We start from the raw sequence: 17,308 nt of genomic DNA, 5'->3' as shown, positions 1-17,308 counted from the left end.
TACCTTGTGTTGATGTTGGGAAGGAAACATGCAGTCTTCATTTCTAATAGGGAGGTGCAGTGCTTTGCCTCAAGCAAAACAGCTTAGATCCAGATCTGGAGAGGACACAACTTTCGGGGGTTCCCAGGAGCATCAACAGGAGACACCTTAATTAAAACCAGAGGCAAATGCATTCAGTGCTGGCTTTAGCTCTTGAGCAACCCTTAAACCCAGCAGACAGATAGATTCTTACGGGACCTCTTGTACAGATCCTACCACTGGTTGTTTGTGGGTTTTTTTGTTTGTTTTGTTTTCTGCTGAATTTATAAAGATGCAAATGAGTTTGAAAGAATTATGAAAAACATCTTACTTACCCCGAATACCTCTGGACTTGAGCAAAAACTAAATCCATAAACTATGTATTTCTTGCCAGTCTGGGTTTGCAGTAAAGACCCAGATTGTTCTTTTCCTCTTCCTCTGCCGGTCTCTGTTCCAAATATTCCCTTTTTGTTTTGGTTTTTTTTTTCCTTACAGAGGTAGCAGAGGAGCTTGGAAGAACAGCCTCCTCCTCATCCATAGTTCCTTACTTGCCGCGGTTACCCATGCTTCCTTCCAAGACTAGAACACTGAAGAAACAGGCAGAGAACAAGGAGAACATTGAAGGAACACAAGATACTGTGGAGCACTCTGCTTCCAGCTCAGCACCAGGTATGGGCACTGGGACAGCGGCAGTGAGGCCATGTGTTCTGGGATGGGCTTGCCACTGGTTTAAATTGCCAGAGAAACAGAAGAAAACAGAACAACGTGACATGGGAAGGTGCTTTGCAGTGCTGGGTCATTAGGGCTAGTGGCCACCTCAGCAGCCCAATTATTTACTAGCGAATAGAAAACACTGCAGCTCGTTCAATGTTCTTTTAGTAAATCCCATTGTATTTTTTTCTTTTAAATTTAGTTTTGCTGTATTTTTTTTTTAAATGTCAACTTTAGTTTTGAAACTGTCAACGCAACAAGAGATTTTCTTTTATACTTGCGGTATCTGGGGAAAGAGAAAAAAACTACAGGAAGGGAATAAGAAACTGGAAGAAAAGAGCAATTTCACTTTCTCCTGAGCTCTCTCCTAAGTGGTCTCCTCAGTATAGACAACAGACAAGTCGTGCGTGCACAAGTGGAAAAAAAGTTTAAAAAAAAAAAAAAATCAAAAGCACGCCAGCCTCACACAAAAATAAAAGTGCTAACTTCCACTCTCAGTCTATCTCTGCAGAACTTGGGAAGCTAAATACTCCAGGCCTGTAAAGCCCACTGCAGGATAGGGAGGTGGAAATGGAAATTGATTTTGCAGATTCACACTTGTTTCTTCTGTCTAGGTTTTATCAGAAGCACACAGCCAACAAGCGGGTCTCCCGCACTGCCTCGCAAGCAGAGGGACAAGTCACCCAGCAGCCTGTTGGAGGATGCCAAAGAGACCACTTTCACCAGGGACAGAAAAGGTGGCTTCTTCAGCTCCTTTATGAAAAAGAGGAATGCTCCCACACCCCCTAAGCGCAGCAGTTCCTTCCGGGAGATGGAGAATCAGCCCCATAAGAAATACGAGCTGACGGGTAACTTTTCATCTGTTGCTTCCTTGCAGCATGTGGATGGGTTCTCTTTTGCTCCCGCGCAGCAGGACGCAAGCCTGGCGCCACCCAAGTGCTATGGTGGGGGCTTTGTGCAGAGGACCTTCTACAACGATGATGGCACTGGTACCAGCAGTGGTGGGGGTGTAAGCACCGGTGGTGGGTGGTCGGGCATCACTGGTTTCTTTACACCACGCTTGATTAAAAAGACACTGGGTTTACGAGCGGGAAAACCCACTGGCAATGAAGAAGCTTCAAAGCCTTTTCCAAGGTCAAACTCTACATCTTCCATGTCCTCAGGGCTTCCAGAGCAGGATAGGATGGCAATGACCCTTCCCAGAAATTCCCAGAGGTCAAAAATCCAGCTGGAACGGACAGTGTCCACCTCCTCTCAGCCTGATGAGAGCACGGGGAGGGCCAATGACCTGCTTCCCAAAAGGTTTGAAGAAGGCCCCGCTTTGACCAGAGAGAGACCAAAAGCAAAACTCTTGCCAAGGGGTGCCACAGCACTCCCTTTCCGAACCCTCTCCGGATCGGAAGAAAAGGAGGGTCCGGGGCTAGCAGCAGCTCCGAAGGGCAAAGAAAAAAACAGTGGCCCACGGCAAGGGGCCCTTGAGGATGGCGAGAGACCGGGGTGGTCATCTCCAGTAAAGGCTGCAGCAATACTTCCAACCACTCATAACCACAAAGTGCCAGTCCTAATCTCACCCACTCTAAAACACACTCCAGCAGACGTGCAGCTCATTGGCACAGACTCTCAGGGTAATAAATTTAAGCTCTTATCTGAGCATCAGGTCACTTCTTCCGGCGACAGGGACCGGCCCAGACGGGTAAAACCAAAGTGTGCTCCACCTCCACCACCAGTGATGAGGCTCCTACAACAGCCAGCTGCCTGCTTGGATGCAGCAGAAGAGTTGAGCAGTGTGGCAGGAGCGCAGCACGGACTGGAATCAAGCGAAGGGAGTAAGAAGGCAGCAGCAGCAGCACCTGTTGGTGGAAAATCTGGGAGGCCCGCAATGCCTCCACCTCAAGTGCCTCTGTCATCGTCTTCCACCTCCCCAGTGAAAATGGCCAATGGCACGGCTGGCGCAAAAGTAGCGCTACGAAAGACCAAACAGGCAGCTGAGAAAATCTCTGCAGACAAAATCAGCAAAGAAGCACTGCTGGAGTGCGCAGATCTTCTCTCGAGTGCCATCGCCGAGCCGACACCAAACAGCCAGCTGGTGGACACAGGGCACCAGCTGTTGGATTACTGCTCAGGCTACGTGGACTGCATCCCACATACACGCAACAAATTTGCCTTCCGGGAAGCCGTGAGCAAACTGGAACTCAGCCTGCAGGAACTGCAGGTGTCCTCAACAGCTGCTAGTGTCCCTGGGGCAAACCCCGTCCTTAATAACTTATTGTCATGTGTCCAAGAAATCAGCGATGTGGTGCAAAGGTAGCTACTGTCAATCGGGGTAAGAGAAATACACATGGGGAGGGGGGGACTTTTTTTCTGTACTGATGCTTTCAAAAGGAAAGACTGATACTTGAGTATGTGAAGTACCTCAGATCACTGAGTTCTCCTCACGTTTACAGGTTCATCTCAAAAAATGGGGATGGAGAGGGTAGATTAAAGCTGTAAGGGGCAGAACATCAAGTATTTGTCCCTACCTGGTCAGTCTGATCTGCCTGGTATGGCAAGGGAAGGAAGTTCCTTGCTCCTCCCTCGGAGAGGCAGGAGAATCAATGGCAGGTTCTCGCTCTGGGAAGGATGGTTTGATGTGTGATAGATAGCTGGAGTACTGGAGTGGCTGCGGGCCACTCGGCTGTACAGATCCTCCCCTGTCTGCACTAACGCATGCTTTGGCCCCCTGTCAAGGCAAAGGAAAGGCACTGGGGTGCCGTTGGTACCAACTGCCGAGCAGCCTGAGCTGGAGTAGCTCTGAAGGGGGAGGTTGCGTGCGGTTGGGGGAAAGGTCTAATGCACTGACAGTATTCAGAGCTGCTGGAGGTGGATGCACTAGCCCAGACGGCTTACTTCCACAGCGCTGTTGCTGCTGTAATGAGAACTGCAAAATTAGTTAATATATGAAACTATCCCTTTTCCCTCTTGTCCACCTCATCCACCACATGTTCTCATCTTTGTTGTATCGGAAGCGTCAGGGATGCTGGGCAGGCTTACCACTGGAATACCCCCTTCCCCACCACACAGCCTTCACTCAGTTGATACCTATTTCTAGTGGTCTAGCACGGGTGCTGCTTGATGGTCTTTTGTGAGTAGTTTGGGGCTCTTGCACAACTTGCCAGTGTTGTTATAGGGGTGGGTGGGTTGTTTTTGTTGTTTTCTTTTTTAAGCTCTAGATTGTTTTTAACTTGCTACCAGGTTGACTCCCCAATTCAGTTTCATCACCTTGAGGACCCGTGGTAGGTAAGGCAGAGCCTCCGCCACCCCTGGCTGTTCTCCACGTTCCTTTAGCAGTCACAGCACTGCAGGGCCAGCTGGAGAGCCAGAAAGTACAGCCTGGCCTGCCCGCCTGGCGCCCTCGCTGCTGCAGGATTCCCTGGACCAGTCCCTACTCTTGGCATAACACTAACACTTCACACTGACGGCTTCCTGGGATTTGTTCTCATGCTTACTGGTCGTGCAGGCTTTCAGCTTCCCTGCATATGAAGATGAGTAGGTATGTCAGCTCACGGGGGAAGCGTAGCCATCTTTTCTTTTTTTTTCATTTATTCCTGTATTTTAAAGGCTAGACCAGAATCTCATGCTGTGGTGTAGGGAACATGCACGTATACTTGCACGCTCCTCTGCCTAAGACGTGACAAGTGTTACGGCTCTGCCTCGGAGAGCTCCCGCGGCGGGGTTATGGTCTCTGATGTCTGATGCCTACTGACAATCCCAGAATGAAAGCAGTCGTGTGGCTGAAGTTGTCTCTTCCTTGGTCCTAGTGCTGTTTGTAGACTGTTGGGCCCTCAGAAAGCTGGTCTTCTGTGTATACGCACAACTCCCTGAGATATAAATGTACTGGCAAGTAGGAAGACCTCAACTAACTGTTGGTTTGAGAGAAGAAGAAAACAGGCCCAATACCTGGCTCCAAATACATGTTACCCTGCATGCTGCTGCTCATTTCACACTATTGGTGATGATAGAGGCTCTGGCTTGCTTTGCACCTTAAATCTTTTATTTTTGGCTAAAATGCTTTTTTAACTTGTTTTTAAAGTGTGACTGTGCTGCTTTTAGTTTGAGCATTTAGAGTTGAGCTGGGGCACAGGCGTGAATTTAGAAGATGGGCACTTCCATTTCTTTCTAGAAGCATTGCCCTGTTGGCGCTTGGAAGTAGGCTTGGCTGTCTCAGTGAGTGTCCCTGTTTTTTACCATGGAGCATAGCGAGACAGTGGCCTGAAAAATCTTTAGAAATGGGCTGGTGTCTGAGAATCCTCATTTTATTACTGGTCTGTGGTAAACAAAGTTGTGTCACGATGCATGAATGCGCACCACTGGAGCCGTATGCGAGGTAAAGTGGACCACGTGAGCGACACTGTCCAAGTGAGTGAAATGGGGGGGGAAGCAACCCCTCCACCCCAACTGACAGGCATTAACGTGAATTAATTATTCCTATGAGTCAGTTTTACTCCAGTGTGCTAGTACCTAAGTGGAGACAAAGGAAAGGACAGCGTGGGTTACTCACCCTGACTGAGCAGTACCGAGCCCACCCAACGAAGCCTGCTGTCGAGTTCTGCAGTAGGATTTTCAGCTTGCCCAGGCTCTCCTGCAGCCCTCAGGCCAGTGGGGCAGGGGAGGCTCTTTCACAGCAAAGCTCAGCCATAAGGCAGCGTACCAAACCGCTATCTCCTAGACTTTACTGAGGGCTTTTGTGGTTTACCTTATCTCTTTCAGTCATCTTTATTGTAGGTGTGCATCGCTGCACACCAAACTAACTGCCTTTGGAAAGGTGACCTGTGAAGGGAGGAAGGCTTGTGGTATTGCTCCACGTGGCCTTTTAAACAATCAAAAGGGTTGAAAAGCTGTGGGAGCTTTCTTTGGGGCAGAAAGGCAGGTCGTGTTTGCCCTGGCAGACAATCGTGTGGTTTCATCATTATCCTACTACTCAGCCTAGGACAAACAGACTGAAACTGAAGTGATTCTCAGGGGAGAGGTATTTTAAGCAGAAAATTTTAAGGATCTTAGTCCAGTTCTGATGAGTATTTTGAAAAAAACAAAAAGTATTTTTTCTTTTCCTGAATGCCCAGCAAAAGCGATGGAACAGCAAACTGTTCCTGGAATTTCTAACTGCTAAAACTCCCCTCTTTCAGCCCTTTCTGACCCTTCTGAAGAAACTGACTGTGCCCCAGTGAAGGACTGGTTCCCCTCCACTTGTCATCCCCACTTCCTTTCAGATGCTGCCTTGTTTCTCCTCCCCCGTGGCAGAGGTGGTGGGCAGTGGGACAGGGCAGTGGGCAGTAACACAGCTGAAGAAGCCATCTGCTTTTACAGTCACAGAAGGGCTGAGGTCAGAAGGGACCTTTGGAAGCCATCTGGTCCAACACCCCTGCTCAAGCAGGGCCACCTACAGCCGCTGCCCAGGACTGTGTCCAGACAGCTTTTGAATATCTCCAAGAGTGGAGACTCCACAACCTCTGTGGGCGACACAGAAGCCCATTCAGTTCTGATCCCTCCAGTGGTGGAAAAACAGAACAGTGGAATTTGGGGATTTGCCTGTCATCACTCCTACGGAGAGTGTTTGCTCTTCTCTATTGTCTTATTTGCATCCGGAGGCAGATGGTGGCACAGGTAGTGCTGATTGGCACTGGGTTTTTTTCCCCTTAAATAGGAGGCTGCAGAATTGCTGCTGCTTGGCAGTGTTTTATGCTCAAACTGGAATTCTCCCCTGCCCTCTAGCAGGATAGTGAAAGGATGTGATGGTATCTTTGAAAGCTGGTTCTGCTGGAAATCATTGTTCAGTTGTTCTTCCGTCCACAGCTACTCTCCTAAAATTGTTACCGTCCCTTCTCCCTTTTGCTAGGTTTGGCTTTCTGTTCAGCCTTAAAGGTCTCTACTGTCGCAGCTTCTCTGCTTTCAGCCTTGCACAGTATGTTCGGAGTAACCTAAGGATGGTGGAGCCCCGTTATTTGTCCCAGTGAAGCCCACCTCTTGCTCCACTGTTTAGGGTAGGGACAAGGCATAAGCTCCTGTTGTGTTTCCTTTCCTCACCCCTGTTGGAAGGCCTCGTGGGGTAAGGATGCGATTGCAGCCGGGCTCTCTCACTTGCACTAGTATGGGCTAGAATTTAAAGTAGTCTTCTTTGCAACAGGGGATGGCATCACATGGGGCCTGATCATGCCAAGCACAAAGCATGCACTCACAGGAGTGAGTTGATGTGGGGCACTTTCTCTTCCTAGCTACTGTGGGGAATTAGCCGACTCACAGGTGCAATTATCTTTTCTTCCTGCACTGTACACCCTTTTTAACCCCAGAAGTGGTGCCCTTGGCTGTCTGACTGGCAGCACTTTGATTCAATCATATTCCTTGTTAGCATGGACTGGGTGAAGCTGAATTAAGAGTCTGGGTCTTGGGACTGCATCACGTTTAGCCGCTGGGAAAGCAGAATGAATGGAGCAGCGTTGCTGACGCAGAACACAACGGGGAAGCGGGGGGCGCTCTGTTCCCCTCCTCCTCACACAGGACATTTCTCCTGACCACCACCAGCCTTGTGTCAGTGAGACACAGTCAAACACATGCATGTTGACATCCCAGCAGGTGTACTTACGCAAGAGTTTTATGGCACACCGCTCTCTGCGGGCAGCGGGGACTAAACCCCACAGTGTGGGGCAATAGCTGCACCAAAACTGCTGTGTTAACAGAGCAGCCCCTCCCTAAAAGGCAGCGGGGGTGTGAGCCGGTAGGATGGGTTATGCTGTGTGGTCAGACAGTAAAAATAACCAGACCCTGATGTCTGCACCACTTACCTGAGGCAGGCTTCCCCAGCAGCTGAGGTGCTCCGCATTTTGCTTGTCGGTGTTCTTGGGCGGCCGCAGCTATGACAAGCACTAATGAATCCAGAAGATCTTTTCTGCAAACGTAACAGGCTGCTGTCTTCTCTTGTAAAACACTCAACCCAGCCCTGCTGCTAATCGGTAGCTGGCAGGAAAACCAAAGGGTAGCGACTACAGCAGGCTCGGAAACCTCCCGCTTCAGCGCGAGTGGTACCAGCTGGCACGGATGGGCGCTGGGGTTGCACTCCAGTTGCCTGTAGTGTAGAACAAAACCTTCAGCCTGTTCCCTGGTGGTAGGAAATAAGAGGTGGTGGGACACCCGACTTTTAGAATACCTACACGATAAGAAATGTCTGTACCAAAGGAGGTCAATTCTTCCACACATCTCTTGTGCATGGGAGGTAAAGCCCGATCGGCTCGGCACGCTGTTTGTGTCAGTAGTGAACTCACTGAGGGCAGCAGTGGATTAAAATGAAACACGTTAATCACCAATCACTCTACCAGTGTTGTCAACTGTTTTTGTTTTTAATTGTTATTGTAATATATTTTGGTTGTTTTTCTAATTTAATTCTCTCACTATCGTCTGACTGTGAACTGCGAACAGTGTTAAACTTGATGTAAATAAGGCCCTTTGAAGGGTCTCTTTGCCTGTCGTTCCACAAAGTTTTGCCAATTTGCATTTTGTTTTAAATAAAGGTTGCAATATTTTATTGGCAAAAAACACCTGAGTGTATGCTGCTTTTTTTTTCTTAAGGAATATTTGAAGCTGCTCAGTACTAACCTGAAGTTTGTTATTTGGGGTAGAAAAGACAAGATGATTATAAACCTGTTAAAAAGAGAAATAATTTAATTCTGCCAGATTGCAAAGAAAAAGTGTCTGTCTTTATTTATGCCTTTAAAAATCAAACTTAACGTTGCTGTGGAGTGGTCAGAGGAGAGCGGTTCTTGCTGTTGGCGTTGCATAATCATACGCTGGCTTAATTCTCAAACGTACGTGAGCGTGACCTGGCAGAGCGCAGGGCGTTGCATCATCAGTTTGACAGTTGCCCTCATTAGTAACACCACCACCTCCTTAATCAGTAGCAAAGTAAGAACTGCTTAACATGCCAACTTCATACCTGCCCTGCGCTGTCGAAATGACTGACAAAGTAACTCCCTTCCACTCCAAACAGCATCGGTCTAACCTGGACAGCTGAAGATTCTTTTCTATTTAAAAAAAATAAATCATAGGTTATCCTGGTTTATACAACCTTCTAAGCAACTAACCTTCAACTAACTAACAACTTTCCAAATGTTCTGCCCAGGTTATAAAACACAGCCTGAGTTGTGTCCTGTGGGGCTGCGTCCTCCCTTCCCCGGGCGCATCTCCCTCTGCTCTTTCCCAGGCTGAAGCTTTAGGCTTGACACTTGTGATTAAGAAAGAGATTAACCATAAACCAAGTCTCAGAGATGCCTGATAACAGAGCATGCTGGCACAGGCCTTAAGGGCCAAGCTAGAGACAACAGCTAAGTTTAAACTAACTTTGCATCAATCGAGCAGTAAGAAAGCAGCTGGCTCGTCTTCCTGCCTTGGACTATGAAGCCTCCTTAGATAACGGAGCCAGCGCGCCTGGACGGAAACACCAACTCAAAGTCTGCAGGAGTAGTAAGTGGGTCTGGTCAATCTTTTCCCAGCGGCCGTGCTGCTCGTCACTGGCACCGCAGCGAGGTTCAAAGCTTAAAATAGATCAAAGGTCCGCACGGGGGGTGTCCAGGGAGCTAAGCCCTGTCCTTGGCGTGCGCTGTTTCACCTCGTGGCCCCAGCCCAGTGGTGTTGGAAGGGGGTTTTGACCTAGAGGTCACAAAGTGATTCCTGTAACACTGTTGAAATTTTTTGCTCCTGCTGTAACATACTTATCATCTGGCAAGTACCCAGACAGCAAACAGCCCCTTGGTGTAGTAATGCTGATAGCAGCCAAAAAACCACGGCGTGCGACATATTGGGGAAAAAAAAAAAGAGAGCCCCCAAGCTTACTGCATCCCTGAAAACCCGAATTCAATTGCAGTCTGTTCCTTTAGCCACCATCCTCCTCAACTGCCCTTTGTCCTTGAAAGGGGAATTAGTCTCCCCTTTTTTATTTTGCAATGAAGCAAACAGGCTCCTCACCAAACTGCTTAGAAAAATAATTTCAGCAGAAGTTCACCTCATCCCCACAGCTGCTTCCATACAACGAAAGACTCCAACGAGAGAGGGACACTCCAAAGCAAGAGGCTATGGATTTGACATCTCCAGAGGAGATTATTCAGTCATTTTCTCTACTCAAGGGCTTCCCTGCACAAACCGTGATCCTCGCACACGCGTCCCTGGGCGGCAGACACCTTGTGAGTGCAGGAAAGCAATAGAGAAAAAACCTCAACTTAAGCAAAATGGTTCTGTGCAATCTTGTAAAGCGACAGAGAAAAGTGGGGACAGGGATGAGGATGTGGCTTCTGCTGGACCGTCTCAACAGGACCAGTCTGTCCAAGGCCTTCATGACACGGTAACAAACCAAGGACTTGGATGGTTTGTTTCATGTGAGCACAACCTGTCTGTCAGCACAACCAAACCACCACCTCAGGTTACTACTACCTGCTAAAAGAAGGGTCTTTAAAACACCAGACAGACTTCAAAGACAGCCAAGCGCAGGCTGTCCCCGCGTCCCAGGAGTAAGGCTGGGGCGGGTGCACCTCCCTCCCTGCCAACAGCCCTCGGAGTAACAAGGGGTTAAGTCTCTGTCCCTATGCAAGTGCATGGCTGGGTCATCTGCTTGCCTGACCTAGTGCAAGGAGAGCAGCTCCCAGTGTGCAGAACCACCTTCACCACTGGTGTAGTCCCGCCTGGTGTTCAAGGAAGGAAGTAATTGATGCGCTGGGATACGGATTTACAGCCCTGGGCAGAGAAAAGCTTCTCCTCTTTGGGGACAAACACCATCATCCTGGCCACCTCCTCGAGGGCTGCCTCTGTGTATGGAAGGCCACGGGCCAGGAAAGCATCCCGCGCGCAGAGCTTCACGTGGTGGTACTCCAGGGGCAGGAACGGCACGAAGAAATCGATGAGGTTCTCTTCAAGGAGGTGGCTGCGGGCGTAACCGTTCTCTGTAGCAAAAAGCAAGACGAAAGAAGCTTCAGAAGCTTCATCTGAGAGCTGGCACCCCTCTGCGAGGCAAGGCTCGACTCTCCTGGGAGTGCTGTCTTGGCTCATCCAGCCATATGTGGTGGGAGAGAGACACCCACTTGGAAAGAGCTGGCCAGCACTTGGCCTGAACACAGAACGTCACTACGGCTTGCCCATCTCGGGCCAAGAGAAGCCCGAATCCCCAGAGAAGCCCCGATACTTCTGTATGGTGTTAGGCTGCCTCTTGCAACCTGTCCGTTTTTGGGGCCGAAGGGGTCCAGAAGGACTCGCAGCTCCCTCCTCGTGCGCCGCGGTGCTGTGCTAACGTGGATGAAGGAAGGGGCTTGTGTTGCAAAAAACCCCAAGGGTGCGGGTTGGAATAAAGGCTTGTTCCACAGCACACGCATTTGTGCGGGACAAGGTGGATGGCATTGTGTAGGCAAGGCGCAGAGCGGCGTGGAGGGGTGGGTTTGCGGGCAGCCTGCCCACACCACCCCGCAAGTGAGCCCAGCGCTTACCTGCAGGCTCCAGCAGCTCCAGCCGCAGCCGCTGCTCCAGGAACTCCATGGAGATCTCCTCCCGCGCCCGGCCGGCTCGCCAGAAGTCCAGGGCTACCTCATTGATGGTGTTGCCGCCGAGATTGCTGCAGACAGAAGGGAAGTCACCCAACCGTGCCCCCAGAGATGAATGGCCGAGAGCTGCCAGCAGCCTCCCCTACAGACAGGCCTCAGCAATTGTTAGCAACGAAGGATTTACCTTCGTGTAGGATCAGCATCTGAAACATTCGCCGAGGAACCAGCTTTCTTCCCAAAGAGCCCCTTTCTATAGGCATCGATACAGCTATCTTCCATCTTGCCAGCCCAGACCCTGGGGCAGCTGCTTTCTCTCCCAGGGCAGAACCAGAAGCCAGCAGAACCCTCCATCTCCGTCAGTCCCCTGTCCTGGCTTGAATACCCTCGACCTCGCAGGTGACACTTGGCCCCGCACCAAACTCTTAACAAGCCACCCCTGAAAGTCCAAGTTGGAGGGCAGAGCACATGGCAGGAGTCCCACTAGAAGTAAAGGTCCAGGGCAGGGATTCTAGCGGCAGCCCAGGACTTGGCAAAGCATCCGCTGCCTGAAGGACAAAGCAGCGCAGTTCCCACACGGGGACTCCTCCGGACACCGGCCGCGGGGGCAGCTCCGTGGTGGGGGACGCGGGTCCTGACAGTCGTTAAGGGTCCTGGGCAGCCCCTCACCTCAGAAAGCAGTTCAAGGCTGGGCAGCCCCCCCATGCTGGCGAGGGGTTTGCAACAGCCTCAGACAACAGCCCCCAGCCCAGAGTGCCCCACCACCAGCAAGCTGGTGATACTGGGAACCCACTGGCTGCAGGGCTTGCGTAGGTGGGAGGCAGAGAGGCACTGGGAGACACAGATCTTTCCTCTTGTGTTAGAGGCTCTGGACCCCAAATGGAGGGGAGGCAAAATTAAAAAGTCACCGCTGTTTCCTGCCCCCCTGCCTTGGTTGGGGAGGGGGGGAACAGCTTGTACCGACCCTGCTCCCACCCAGACCCTGGGAGAAACAGCCCCTTTTGACTGAGGACAGGCAGCCAGTCCCACCCTGTCCCCACCACCAAACCCGGCCGAAGCTGCAGGACCAGGCTGGTGTCCAAAGGAGCCCTGGGGCAGAGCCAGCCCTCCTACACCAGGTTTGTGTCACCCTGCCACCTGGTATGATGAAACCCCCGTGGGATTACACGCTGCTGCAGTTCAAGGCACCCTGCTCCCCTCTGCCTGGTGGCACGGAGGGGCTGACGTCAGCCCACCCACACCAGCCCGGCTTGCCAGGTAGGACACAGGGTCAGCTCAGCGCAGCCGGCAGCACGTCCGCCCTGCCCCGAGCAACAAGGGAGAATCTGCCCTCTCCACCACGGCTCCTGCCGGAGGCCCCCACAAGTAGGGCTGACATGGGGTCAGCTCCACAAGCAGCCGGCACAGGTACGGGTCTTCCACGGGCAGAGAAACTTGCCCAGGGAATCACCAAGCTCGGAGTTTAGAACACTCGCCCGGATGGTGGGAGATGGAGAAGGAACACTCTGCCCACCTCCAGCCTGTGGGAACATCTCTTGCCAGAGCCAAGCGGAAGGCTGTAAATCCTAAACTGAAGGAGGCCCACGATGCTTGTCTCTCTTTGGCATTTCTCACTGGCTACTTCAGGCATATGCCTATCTCACATCTCACTTTTGAGATGTCCCACTTCTCCCCCCAGATGTGTCCCACCTAGGCCTGGGTCAGGGACAGCACTGGGGTGCGCACATACCAAAATCTTATCTCCCTCTGGCTGGGAAAGGAACCAACCTCCGATCACTAAACCAGAAGCCAAGCCGATGCCAGGATCAGCCCTCCCAGCAGAGCAGACGGATGGCACCTCAGCCTGCAGCCGCCGCCAGGCAGCGGAGGCTCCCTACCTCCCGCTCCCAACTAACAGTGCCACATTGTACGAGAACTTCCCACCGAGACCTCCAACCCCAGCTTTGCTCCCCGGAGCATGGGATCTCCCTGCCCAGCTGTGCAGGGCGACACCACGCTAGCTCTGACTCTGCTTCCTTGTCTCAAAGCCTAGACACTGGCTCAGGTGTCCCAGCCAAGCTGGACCGCAGCTCCTCCTGCAAATGCCCCGTACCCAGGGAGGATGCCCAGCATCAATAAGCAAAACTGACCACGGAGGCAACCACCTCTCGGAGGAGCTAGACATCTCCTCTGCAGCCTGAGCCCCTCATACTGCACACCCTCACGGGATAAACTCCATCACTTTGTTCCTCCCCATCCCTTTGGGAGCCCAGAAATCACCTGAGGAAGAGGAAGATGGATCTCCGGTAATCCGCCTGGCCCTCATCGTCATAGCGAGCCATGAAAGGCTTGATGGCATCCAGGAGGCTGAAGTGAAGTTTCTCTGCCTCATCGAAGATGAACAGGGACTGCTTGCAGAGCTGCACGGTCTCACTTATCTGCTTCTTCAGCTGAGCCTGCGGAGCGGCGGGGAGGAGTGTGAGAAGCCCAGCAGCAGTCCCCTCACCAGGAGATCGCGCAGGGGGTGAGCCTGGATGCGGCGGGTTAACCCTGGCTGGCAGCTAAGCACCGCACAGCCGCTTGCTCATTCCCTCCTACCCAGTGGGACAGGGCAGAGAATAGGAAGAACAAAAGCAAGTAAATGTGTGGGTCGAGATAAAGACAGTTTAATAAGCAAAGGAAAGAGGAAAGAAATCACCCAAAAGGTGATTTCCAGGTTTGGGCGATGGCAAAAGGAAAGAAATCAAAGCAAGTGATGCAAAGGCAATCACTCACACCTACCACTGATGCCCAGCCAGCCTCTGAGCAACAGCTTCCTGCCCCAAAACCCCCTCCCCTCCGTTTTTATTGCTGAGCATGACATTAAATGGCATGGAATATCCCTTTGGTCAGTCGGGGTCAGCTGTCTGGTGTGTGTCCCCCCCAACTTCCTGCGCCCCCCTAACCTACTGTCTCTGCAGGGGCAGAGTGGGAGAAAGGGAAAGCCCTGGGGCTGTGCAAGCACTGCTCAGCCCGGCGCGTTATCAACACTGTTCTACTCACAAATCCAAAACACAGTACCCTACGGGGCTGGAACTCCATCCCAGCCAGACCCCGTATGCTGGGCCATCCCCACGGGAACACCGTGTTGTTGGCTCTCACCTTGTACGAGTCCACGTACTTGTGATGGGGGAAGTGGAAGAGCGAGATGAAGACCCTGACACACTCGCTCTTCAGCCCATCCCGGTACAGGTGACTGGCCAGCATCCGGGCCACAAAGTTCTTGCCTGTGCCAGACCAGCCGTGGAAGGAGAGGACCAGAGCCTTCTGCGGCCGTGGGCTCTCCAGGAACCCTTGCACCGCCCGGACGATGACTTCTTTGGCCAAGTGCTGCCCATGGAGCTGCCCACTGAGGTCTGCTTCTAGCCCTGCGGGAAAGAGAGAGGAAGAGCTCTGCTTTAACTCGCCAGCCCGGCTGCTGCTCCTGCGGCAGGTGGGAATAAGGGGAGGTGGGAATGAGGGGAGGTAACGTGGCAGGGCACTAAGCCCACACAGCCCTGCTGCTGGGGCCGCCCGTCTGAGAGGAGTCCGAAGGGGCATAAAGCCACAGGGCGAATGAGGCAGGCTGCCCGGACCCTGCCTGCATCAGCCACCGACTGCAAAAAGACACAGGTCTTCCACTGACTCCTTTTTGCCTTTGGGAAGCGGAGGAGGTATTCCGTGACTGCAGAGAGCGCTGAAGCCCACAGGCCCTCACAAGCTCCCAGCAGAGGGTATGGATACCAGACGTCTCAGGGCCAGCAAAACGCAGAGACACCTGCGCAGGGCTTACACGCAGCTCCCGGTGTACCCTCCCAACCTGGGGCTGGATACTGGGCCGGTTTGGATCCCGCTGTGTACGCCTGGGAGCTACTGGATGAAGGCAGGGCTTGTGACAAACCAGAGCAGATACGCTGTACTGTAAGGAGCAAACTCTTGCAGTCTCAGAACTGCAAATGAGGAATGGGAAATAGGACTTAGCTCAGCCCTTTGCCTTCCCACTGGCTCAGCACCCTGCTCAGAAATGCCCTTTACTTATATCATTTGTTAAAATATACTTTTTTTTTTTTTTAAAAAAGAAAAAAGCCTACAAATAAACAGCAAAAGAGACAACAGGAGAGGCAGCAGAGACAAGCACTGCGTGGGGTCCCCCAAGCGCAGCACAGCACCTACCTGTGACATTGTTGACTATCCTGCAGTCTCCCGTCTTGCAGCACTTGCCGAAGCTGCAGTACCAGGCAGAGAGGATCTCCAGGTAATCCTGACCCACCAGAGGCAAGCTCCAGCCTGGAAAAGGCAGTGGTCTGAGCAGAGAAGTGCCAGCAAGTGCCTTTTTTTGTGTTTTATGTGGATGCTCAGCTGAGCCTGGTTAATGGAGCCCTCCTCCCAGGTGCAGGGCATCAGCCACTGCCCTGCCAGGCAGCCGGGGCTGCGGGGAGGGGAGTAAGCGCGTAACGGGCAGCAGCTGGCTCAGGCGGGCACGGAGAGACGTGTTTGTGGCAACATGGGGTACGCCGAGTGAGGAGGGAGACGCGCAGGACAGCGACCCTCCGGAAGGGAAGGACAGCATCTACAGGGGTTGCAGACCCCTGTGCCGGGGGAAGCAGGGTGTTTCGACCTGCTGCTGTTCCTGGGGCACGGGAGAGGGAGAGAAAGGAGGAAGGTGCTTACCTGGGCCGGGGCTGGACTCTTCCTCTTCCTCCTCCTCTTCGCAGCCCTCTTGCCACACCTTGCACGCCAGGTACTGCCAATACTGCTTGGAGAGAGCACCTACAGCTCCCAAGTGCTTCTTCATGGCTTCGTACCTCGCCCTGCCCCACGGTCCCCGCTCTGTCACGGGGCCCTGCTCCTCTTCCCAGGGCCCTCGCGGCGTCCCTCGGCTCCCCAGGCCCCCCGAGCCCCCCAGCAGCAGCAGGCAGCAGGCCAGCCCCAGACGGGCCGGGAGCCTGCCCTGGCCCATGGCCGTGGGTCGGGGATCCCCGGTGGGGTGGGAGCGGACCCTGCCCCGGCTCTGCTGGGTGTCCGCAGGCTCCCGGCCTCCCTTAAACCGCCCGAGCCGTGATCTCACTTCCTGGCCGCCTGCAATTGGAGTCGCTGGGATAAAGCTGTGGGCTGGTGTCACCGCCACGCCTGGCATGGCCTCGCGCCCGCCTGTCCCCCGTCCCACACGCAGAGACCCCACCGGCCTCCCCTGCGCGGGGCTCGGCATGGCTCCCGCCAGCAAAACCCGACCCTGTTCCCGAGAGGAGGCACCCGGCACCCCTCCAGCCTCTGTTCTCCACAAGACTTGGAACGCCATCCTCTCCCCAGGTCCTGCCAGCCCTCGCCGGGAGGAAGGCGAGCGGCTCCTCTTCCAGCTGGGTTGGAGAGATGCCCAAGGAAGCTCCCCGGCACCGCGACCAGCCTGTTCCCACACAACCCCACCAGCGCAGCCCTCCCTCTGGGCTCCCCACCGCAGCACCGGCACCAAATGCCTGGGGAAGGCAAATAACCTGGGTTTTAACTAGCCCAGCAGCTCCGCTAAAGTTTTGCTGCCGCAAATGCAAGAGGCATTGGCAGTTGTTGTTCAGCAGGGTCATTTCCAAGGGGACGCAGAAATAACAGGCACAAACAAGGGAGCAGGAGGCAGCGGGTGAGTCAGAGCGGCAGAACAGGGAGCTGCAATGGGCTGTCAGGGGTGCACTTGCTGCCTGCTGTGCTAGGAGGTCAGCGTAGCGAGTAGATCGAAGCTCTAGGAGAAACAGTTTTGTTGCTGGCTCTGGGATGGGCTTGCTGAGCAACACCGGACGCGTGTCGTTCCTCATCCATCCCAAGAAGCGTCGCTGTTTACTTTGACATCAGTGCATCTTTGTCTACCAGGACGTCCAAACATTACAGAATCACAGAATCACTAAGGTAGGAAAAGACCTGTAAGATCATCAAGTCCAACCATTTAAAAAAAAAAAAAAAAAAAAAATTAACACAGGTAGGGTGGGCTCCGCTCAAGCAGGCAGGAAAAAAATTCAGAGCAGCACAGAACCACCGTGAAATCGCATATG

At 52.8% G+C, this 17,308-nt stretch overlaps 2 protein-coding genes across 7 annotated transcripts in view; one reads left to right on the top strand and one right to left on the bottom strand.

Moving 5' to 3' along the window:
* The window catches only part of ABL2 (ABL proto-oncogene 2, non-receptor tyrosine kinase), a 49,772-nt gene extending 41,547 nt beyond the window's left edge, over nt 1-8,225 (top strand). For 3 of the 6 annotated variants that reach the window (XM_059822317.1, XM_059822316.1, XM_059822318.1), the window contains 2 exons: nt 514-687; nt 1,344-3,085. In XM_059822317.1, coding sequence (XP_059678300.1) covers nt 514-687; nt 1,344-3,037 — 1,868 coding nt within the window. In that variant the 3' untranslated portion in view covers nt 3,038-3,085. Of the gene's footprint in view, nt 1-513; nt 688-1,343; nt 3,086-5,022 lie in introns of those variants that run through there. The other 3 variants (XM_059822319.1, XM_009814045.2, XM_059822320.1) reach the window with 2 other exon arrangements.
* A 1,794-nt stretch (nt 8,226-10,019) lies between these two features.
* On the bottom strand, nt 10,020-16,230 carry TOR3A (torsin family 3 member A). Its single transcript, XM_059822013.1, has 6 exons — nt 15,942-16,230; nt 15,444-15,557; nt 14,394-14,659; nt 13,533-13,708; nt 11,223-11,347; nt 10,020-10,685 (listed from the first exon to the last, which is right to left on the bottom strand). Exons 1-6 carry the CDS (start codon nt 16,228-16,230, stop codon nt 10,435-10,437), a joined length of 1,221 nt encoding a protein of 406 aa, XP_059677996.1. The 3' UTR covers nt 10,020-10,434.
* Nucleotides 16,231-17,308: the final 1,078 nt, after the last annotated feature.

The sequence above is a fragment of the Gavia stellata genome, chromosome 10, assembly GCF_030936135.1.
Source record: "Gavia stellata isolate bGavSte3 chromosome 10, bGavSte3.hap2, whole genome shotgun sequence".
Lineage (NCBI taxonomy): Eukaryota > Metazoa > Chordata > Aves > Gaviiformes > Gaviidae > Gavia > Gavia stellata.
The sequence above is the reverse complement of the archived record's forward strand: the minus strand, read 5'-3'. Positions and strand labels throughout refer to the sequence as shown.